Below are 8,970 nucleotides of genomic sequence, written 5' to 3'. Positions count from 1 at the left end.
TTTTACTATCAAGTTGACATTATTATGTGGTTTACTATTTTATGTTAGTCATTTTTATTTTAGATAATATTCAAATAGCATAGACAATGTTATTTTCAAGTATGGTTTGCATTGATAAAACAAATGTTTTGTTATTACTTATTTTCTATAGGTTATTATATTTTTACATTATTAAATAATTTATTTTGTATAATATCATCTTATATTTGAAAGTGTTGAATATCATACAGGTTTATAAATGTTTCAATAGGATTATCTAAAATTTTAAAAATTAATAATAATATTATATTTAGGGAGGAAATTATTTCATCCTCAAATTAGTTGTGGACCCTCACCCGATCCACCGGACCGACGCGACTCGCTTTTAAAAGAAAAGAAAGAAATGAAAAAGTTGGTGTTTTCCAGTTTTGAAAAACCCGCCCCCGGTGAGGAACGGTGTTGTTTGGAGTCGCCACTTACTCTTTATTTTTGTTTTTAAAATGGGGAAAATTAAGTAAGAACAAAAACCCCTAATGACCCCAGTATGGAAAAAGCGGTCTACGAAAACTAGATTCTGGGTCCGGGGATCAGGTTACCCGTTGGGAAGGTACCTCATGCGAGGTAGCACCCCTCTAGGCCCGGAACTCAGTCTCTACTAATGAATTGGGTATGTGGGAGCATATGGGTCAAAGGTCAAATGAAACCCTAGGCTAAATAGATGTCATGAATCACACAATCCTAATTGGTATTTGGCATGCATATGAATTCAACCAAACAAAACAATGGGTGCGTACTTGTGATCCCTAGCCAAGCGCTGCATAAAAGGTCAGCCAAACACAGATAAACACATAACAAACATTCAAGATTAAGCACCATGCATGCATATGAATTCAACAACCAAAGCCAACGATGCGTACCTGTGGTCCCTAGCCAAGCGCTGCAACAGAGGGTGAGTCAATCACGCAACATGTATTCAAAATCAAGCATCAAAGCTTGTGCCAAAAAGGAAGATAGCTGGTTGAAATGAGGTAAGGGACTCCCCAAATGTCATACAAATCGAACTAGACTCATCTAGACCACACCACCCATAACTTCCAAATTGCCCATACTAACTGAAATCAAACACTGACTTAAACCTTCAAGATGGCTCACAAGTGCCCTATAGCAAATGGGTTTGAGCCCCTCATGGATAAGGGCTCGAAAAATGCCAAAATCAAGGGTTACCTAAAGTCCTCCAACAGAACAGGTTGAAATAGTTCTCAACTAGTACAACCTATTGAGAAGAATTCCCAAATTTTTCTAGAAAACTCCTAAATGAGTGAGGATTCAAACAAAAGAAATGACACTCAATCCTGAGCCCGGATGAGTGAGAACCAGACAAAGAAAGGCAGGTGTTCCTCATGGCTGACAGAGGCAGCCAGCTATGGTGCTGAACCGGTTGAACCGGTTCCAAACCGGTTCATCCGGTTGGTAAAAAATCCCAAATTCGGTCAGAAAGTTTCTAAGTGATTAAGGAAGAAAAAAAAAAGAAACGGTTCTCAATTCCGAGCTCGGATGAGTGAGAACCGGACAAAGAAAGGCAGGTGTTCCTCATGGCTGACAGAGGCTGCCAGCTATGGTGCTGAACCGGTTGAACCGGTTCCAAACCGGTTCATCCGGTTGGTAAAAAATCCCAAATTCGGTCAGAAAGTTCCTAAGTGATTAAGGAAGCAAACAAAAGAAACGGTTCTCAATTCCGATCCCGGATGAGTGAGAACCAGACAAAGAAAGGCAAGTGTTCCTCATGGCTGACAGAGGCTGCCAGCTATGGTACTGAACCGGTTGAACCGGTTTCCAACCGGTTCAGCCGGTTGATAAAAAATCCCAAATTTGGTCAGAAAGTTCCTAAGTGATTAAGGAAGAAAAAAAAAGAAACGGTTCTCAATTCCGAGCTCGGATGAGTGAGAACCGGACAAAGAAAGGCAGGTGTTCCTCATGGCTGACAGAGGCAGCCAGCTATGGTGCTGAACCGGTTGAACCGGTTCCAAACCGGTTCATCCGGTTGGTAAAAAATCCCTAATTCGGTCAGAAAGTTTCTAAGTGATTAAGGAAGTAAACAAAAGAAACGGTTCTCAATTCCGATCCCGGATGAGTGAGAACCAGACAAAGAAAGGCAAGTGTTCCTCATGGCTGACAGAGGCTGCCAGCTATGGTACTGAACCGGTTGAACCGGTTTCCAACTGGTTCAGCCGGTTGATAAAAAATCCCAAATTTGGTCAGAAAGTTCCTATGTGATTAAGGAAGAAAACAAAAGAAACAGTTCTCAATTCCGAGCTCGGATGAGTGAGAACCGGACAAAGAAAGACAGGTGTTCCTCATGGCTGACAGAGGCTGCCAGCTATGGTGCTGAACCGGTTGAACCGGTTCCAAACCGGTTCATCTGGTTGGTAAAAAATCCCTAATTCGGTCGGAAAGTTCCTAAGTGATCAAGGAAGCAAACAACAACAATCATGTGTGGCCTTTATTATCCACACCCAAGCAATACAATCTTCATATCAAAGGGAAGAAAAGATGATGAGGAAGGAGAAAAAGCATATGAAGACGAGGAAGATAAACTGTAAGTAAAGAAAATTCAGCGTGCTTACCTCAGAATCTCCACCAAATATGATCCGTGCATGCCGATGATGACTTCCAAAACTGAGAGGCTGTCACTCTCCTCTTCAAAAAAACCACAGTGCTGAAGCTTTCCCCCACACTCTCAACTCAGAAGATGCTACTGACCTTTTGTTTTTCTCACCAGCAAGATTTCCCCTCTCCAAAATGTCCAAAGGTCCTTTGCTCTCCTATCCTCTCACCTTTTATACTCATACCCCTCTTAGCATTTGAGCCTCCTGGGTTCCTTCCCCTTCAGCACCAAAATTCCCTTCATCAGCATGGGAACCACACCCCTCATTACTTCTCTTAGACTTACAAGGCCAGCTCACTCCCTTCAGTTTTTTCAGCTTGCTTCACCACCAAGAATCCATATGGATTCCTGGTGGGCTGCAAGAAACCCAAACCAAGGCTCAAAATGGACCCACAACATTGCCCAAAACCGATCTGAAGCTTATGGGCCTGAGCCATGTAGGATTTGGGCCTCAAAATTACTAGAATTAGTGTTTTACCTCAGCTGACTCAATGAACCGGCTGAACCGGCCGAACCGGATGCCAACTGGTCGAACCGATGGAAACAAATTCTGAAAATTTGACAGAATGTTCCTAGTAGAGTAAGGAATCCATTAAAAAAAACGGTGCATGTTTCCAAGTTCGGAAGAGGGAGATATGATCAAAACAATTACCAAAAATCAGTGTTCTACACCGGCTGACTCGATGAACCGGCTGAATCGGCTGAACCGGCTGCCAACCAGCCGACCAGTTGCAAAAAATTTTGAAAATTTTACAGAATGTTCCTGGAAGAATAAGGAATCCATAAAAAGAAACGGTTCTTGATTCCGAGTTTGGATGAGGGAGATACAATCAAAACAAGCCTGAGTGCTCCGAACCTCAACATGCCCCTATAAACCCCAACTAAGCTAAAACATCGGGATGACCCCACTTCCTTCCTATAGCGTGATGTGAGCGACTAGGAAAATGGCCATGGTGACCCTCCGAAATGAACCACATATGAACCACAATGGACCACACACAAACCCACACGAGGCTCAGACACCGACTAAGCCCAAAAGGGGCCCCGATGGTGCCATATGCGAACGATGGGTGGATGTGACACCCGAAGGATAAATGCCAGTGTCGAGGGACAAAATTGAGGGTCTACATTAGTATAAATACAAAATTTGTTTCATTATTTCATCTTCTAATATGAATAAAAACATTTAGAGATAAAACTATTTCATTGCCTAAATATGATTAGTTTTAAAGATGAAATAATGTTGTCTCCAATTCTAATGAAAACATTTAGAGACAAGATTTATTTGTTACCAAAACTATATGTCAATATTTCAAAACGAAAAAATTTCCTCCCTAAATGTAAGTGGAAATATTTTGAGATAAAATTATTTCGTTACAAAAACTCTTTGTTAACATGATGCAAATGAAAATATTTCATCTCCTAATGTATAAAGTAACATTTAGAGATGAAATAATTTTGTTGCCCAATGAAATCTTGTGTCACCAAATGGTTTACTAGATATTTGAAAATCTAATTCCCAACAAAACATTTTACTTTACGTCATAAAAAACTCTCGTTGTCAAATAGTTTTGGCCATGAGATTTCATTTTGTCATAGTTACGTACGTTTTCCTAACAAAATGAAATTATTTGTCTCCAAAACTATAGGGTGACACAATTGTGGAGACAATTGTCGAGACAGATTTTTTTGTCAAGAAAGCCTTTTGACCACAAAAGAAATATTGTTAGAGACAAATCATTTCATCCCTAATTTGTTGTAGTGCTTGGTCAGCCCACTTGGGCACCCAAGCCTAACCCCAACGTACACCTTGGATATTTTGGTAGTGCATAATGGAGTTTTGTCCTCTATGAGGGACTGGGAAGGATGATTCATTATTGCGATGCATGAGAAACATGAAGAGCATTGGCATTTAAAATACCTTGAATGAATTATTGGTCTAGTAAATATATCCAAAGAAAAACTCCATAAGTAAGCCAAGACGCACCAACTGTAGGACAACACTAGATACCTTGCTCATAAACCAATGGAAGGAGTGTTGCCTGAACTAATATTCTATTCTCTGGTAGCTTTATGTACTGTTTGTATGGATTATTTTGTTTATATGGCTTGGCAATGTTCTGTATTTAGAGCCCAGCAACATCCAGCTCAAGCTTCGAAGGCAAGGGATCAAAGGTCCCCCGCCTGCTTTTGTAATGGGTAATATTCCTGAGATGAAGCGAATCATGTCAATGGCTGCAGATGCTCCACGCAGTGAAGCTCATCTACCACTGGGATTTTCCACTTCCACTACCTTCCCTTATTTCGCTCAGTGGACTAAGCTATATGGTATTAGTATGATTGATTTATATTTGAGATGAGCAGCACATAATTATTAGTTACTTAAAAGCATAATTAGGTTATATAAGATGCAGCTAATGTTTTATCAATCCTCACAACAAGAGGAACATTCACGTTTGCGCTTGGAAATGAACAACTTTTGTATGTGGCCGACACCAAACTAGTGAAGGAAATAAATCTCAGCAAAACATTAGACTTGGGGAAACCTTCTTATCTGCAGAAGGACCGAGGGCCTTTACTAGGGAAGGGCCTTATTACCTCAAATGGTGCAGTTTGGTTCCACCAGAGGAAGACCATAGCTCCTCAGCTCTTCATGGATAAGGTCAAGGTAAACTTCTCGCTTGTAGAATGTGATCTCTACAGTCCTGAAATTCTCAAAATAATTCAATAAACTGAATGCCTGTCTGTTTACAATTCTGCTTCTTAAATTGACGTCATTAGGCACCTTTTTGAACCAAAAATGGTGGCAAAATTGAGCTATGTTCATTGAGGCTCCACTGGGATCTTCCAAACTATGAGGGTAATGGAATTTCTTTTTGAATTAATGCTCCATCGACATAAGTTGAAGACATACCTCTGACTGTAGGGCAATTTGAACATAATGGTGGAATCTGCAAGCAACCTGGTGAGCTCATGGCTTGGTTTAATCGAACTTGGGAGTGGGAGTGCAGACATAAGAGTGGATGACTACATTAGAAGCTTCACCTCTACTGTAATTTCAAAGATGATGTTTGGAAGCCACCATTCCAAAGCAGTTGAATTGTTTCCGAAGTGTAGGGCCCTTATGAAGAACTTGCAAACTCCGACAATACTCAAAGGGATTCCTTTCTTCAGGTGTGTGCACCCCCGCCCTTTCTATTCTTGAAATTTGACAAAAGGTGTAAATTTATCATAAGATTCATTTTCGCCTTTTTACCCAATGCAACAGATATTTACCAACCAAGGAAAATCGGGATGTATGGAGACTAGAGAGAGAGATTCACGCTTCACTCATCGACATAGTAAAGGAAAATCCCGAAGCTGCATCTGATAAAATGGCACAGATTATCATGGAGAGTGCTAAGACTGGTGAACTTGGGCCATCCACACCCGACCAGTACATAGTTGACAATTGCAAGGATGTGTACCTTGCTGGATTTGAAGTGACTGCTGTGGCCACATTATGGGGTTTAGTTCTGTTGGCTTCAAATCCTGAATGGCAAGCTCGCCTCCGTGCTGAAATTCTTGAAGTTTGTGGAGGCCATGTACCAGACACCAATATGCTTGGCAAGATGAAACTAGTATGCACCAAATTAAAGTAAAGTAAATTTGTAGGAAATGCAATGCATATATTTTGACCCGGGCATTTTCATTGTATGTATGCAGCTGAAGATGGTGATTCAAGAGGTGCTAAGGCTTTACCCAGGAGTTGCATTTGTGTCAAGGCAGACCTTGAAAGATGTGAAGCTTGGTGATATTTTGGTTCCAAAAGGTGTCAACATTTGGATCTGGATACCAGCGCTTCACCAAGACCCTGAGTTGTGGGGATCTGATGCTGAAAAGTTCAACCCTGAGAGGTTTGCTAATGGGATTTCGGGGGCCTGCAAGTCTCCCAATGCCTACATTCCATTTGGTGTAGGGACCCGAATGTGTCCTGGCCAGAACTTAGCCATTACAGAAATGAAGATCTTGTTTACTATCATTCTATCACACTTCTCCCTCTCCATCTCTCCTAATTATCTCCATTCCCCTCGCTTGAATTTGCTGCTAGAGCCCGAATATGGGGTGAATCTCATCATCAGGAAGATATGAGAGAATCAACCCCAAAGAAGATGAAATGAACCTACCAGCCTAAGATGCATAAGGGTTCAGGTAATCTTCAGTGCTAAACTCAAGTATCTTGATACCAAGCTGTATGTGCGGTGTGAAATGCCTGGCGATATGTATTTGGCTTCCTATAATGGCTAACATTATGATATCGATGCCTAGCTATGTATTTTGTGAAATAGATTGTCTTGTGTATTTGGTCTCCTGTAATGTCTACCATTCTGCTAGCGATCCATGCTATATATATGGCAATATGTATTTTGTGAAATAGATTGTATCGTGTATTTGGTCTCCCGTAATGTCTACCATTGTCCTACCAATCCATGTACATATATATATATATATATATATATATATATATATATATATATATATATATGTATATACATATTGTGAAATACCTTTTGCATTATGGATAACTTTTACAGCACAAAGACCAGGACTGAAGAATTCATTCGTTGGCCGGTTTTAACAAATTTGGAGAGTGTTACTTCTTAAGTTATCCAATCAAGAAAATCACAAATTTGATAGTATGGTCCAATAGTTGATATTTAATCTTTCATAGTTCACCTCACTCAAGTTCGTTAATGTGGTGGCCATTGAGAGACTGAAGGACGACTCAACTCGGTTTAATATGTTCTTGCAACTTTTTTTCCCCTTTTTCCATAAGAAATTTTGGTTTTTCAATTGGCAGACAACCCTAGTTGGACTGCCTCTTGACCTACTAATTACAACAATGTTCTGGCATTATTGGATATTGGTATATGATACATAGCGTCTTAAAAAGAATCAGACCAATCTGACTTAAAGATTATAGGTCCCATCCCTAAAGAAGTATTCATTTTATAGGCTCGCATTTTGTCCAATCAATGTGTCTAGAAAACGACACTTTGACTTTATTTTGATTGATTGACAATATTTTTTTTTATTTTAAAAATTATTTAAAGGCTTTTCGGAAAATCAATTACTTTAGTTATTGGAATAGATAATTGGAAAATAATATAAGAAAAAAAAGCTTTAAGAATGGTTCGTTAATTGAAAAAAACAAAAGTCTATAAACCAAAAATAAATTTAGGGGTCAGATTACATGCCCAAAAGGTATAGGGATAGGTAGTAGGATTGTGACACTCTTCTAACCCTATATACCTTTGAAATTAGGATATTGATGCCTAGCTATGTATTTTGTGAAATAGATTGTATCGTGTATTTGGTCTTCTGTAATGTCTATCATTGTCCTACCAATCCATGTACATATATATATATGTACATATATATATATATATATATATATATACATATTGTGAAGTACCTTTTGCATTATGGATAACTTTTACAGCACAAAGTCCAGGACTCTGAAGAATTCATTCTTTGGCCGGTTTCACAAATTTGGAGAGTGTTACTTTTTAAGTTATCCAATCAAGAAAATTGCTCCAGGGGCCACTTTTATAACATAGTTACCTGAATATTGGGCCAAAATGAAAAAAAAAAAAAGCAAAGGAAGAAAACCAACAGCAGCAAAAACAAAAAACAAAAAATTGCCCCACTGCAGCAAGATTCAACTTCTACTCCTGCATATATTCTAAGTTTGTGAAACCTGGAAGTTCAATAAAGTTTTCTGTGTTTTACAAGAACAATGAATTCATTGCACAGTTAATCTACATATAAAAATCATGCCCAAATGCAATAAAAGGCTTCTTGATTCTCTTGGGACTTGATTCAACTTAATGTCCTTCAGCCCTTGTCTGCAAATGCACATAGTAGTACTAAGCCCCTTGCAATTTTTGCACAATCTGTTTGATAGTATGGTCCAATAGTCGATATATATTTAATCTTTCATAGTACACCTCACTCAAGTTTGTTTATGTGGTGGCCATTGATTCAACTTAATGTCCTTCAGCCCTTGTCTGCAAATGCACATAGTAGTACTAAGCCCCTTGCAATTTTTGCACAATCTGTTTGATAGTATGGTCCAATAGTCGATATTTAATCTTTCATAGTACACCTCACTCAAGTTTGTTTATGTGGTGGCCATTGAGAGACTGAAGGACGACTCAACTCGGTTTAATATGTTCTTGCAACCTTTTTCCCGTTTTTCCATAAGAAATTTTGGTTTTTCAATAGCCAGACAACCCTAGTTGGACTTTACAGGCTTTTTTCTTGGATGTAGAAGACAATGGACC

The 8,970-nt window shown here is 39.2% G+C and overlaps 1 protein-coding gene across 1 annotated transcript; it reads left to right on the top strand.

Annotated features, from left to right (window-relative positions):
- The first annotated feature begins 4,661 nt into the window (after window positions 1-4,661).
- LOC100249367 (cytochrome P450 714C2) lies at window positions 4,662-7,084 on the top strand. The gene is made up of 4 exons (XM_059740409.1): window positions 4,662-5,312; window positions 5,571-5,818; window positions 5,913-6,264; window positions 6,350-7,084. Exons 1-4 carry the CDS (start codon window positions 5,298-5,300, stop codon window positions 6,773-6,775), a joined length of 1,041 nt encoding a protein of 346 aa, XP_059596392.1. The 5' UTR covers window positions 4,662-5,297; the 3' UTR covers window positions 6,776-7,084.
- The last annotated feature ends 1,886 nt before the right edge of the window (window positions 7,085-8,970 follow it).

This window comes from Vitis vinifera, chromosome 10 (assembly GCF_030704535.1).
Source record: "Vitis vinifera cultivar Pinot Noir 40024 chromosome 10, ASM3070453v1".
Classification (NCBI taxonomy): Eukaryota; Viridiplantae; Streptophyta; class Magnoliopsida; order Vitales; family Vitaceae; genus Vitis; species Vitis vinifera.
Note: the sequence above shows the minus strand (reverse complement) of the source record. Positions and strands in the feature narration are given on the sequence as shown.

What these genes read in the sequence shown, in the direction of transcription:
- LOC100249367 (XM_059740409.1), top strand. An exon ending in AAAGGGATTCCTTTCTTCAG is followed by an intron (nt 5,819 to 5,912) that starts GTGTGTGCACCC and finishes CCAATGCAACAG; the next exon opens with ATATTTACCAACCAAGGAAA. An exon ending in TGCTTGGCAAGATGAAACTA is followed by an intron (nt 6,265 to 6,349) that starts GTATGCACCAAA and finishes GTATGTATGCAG; the next exon opens with CTGAAGATGGTGATTCAAGA.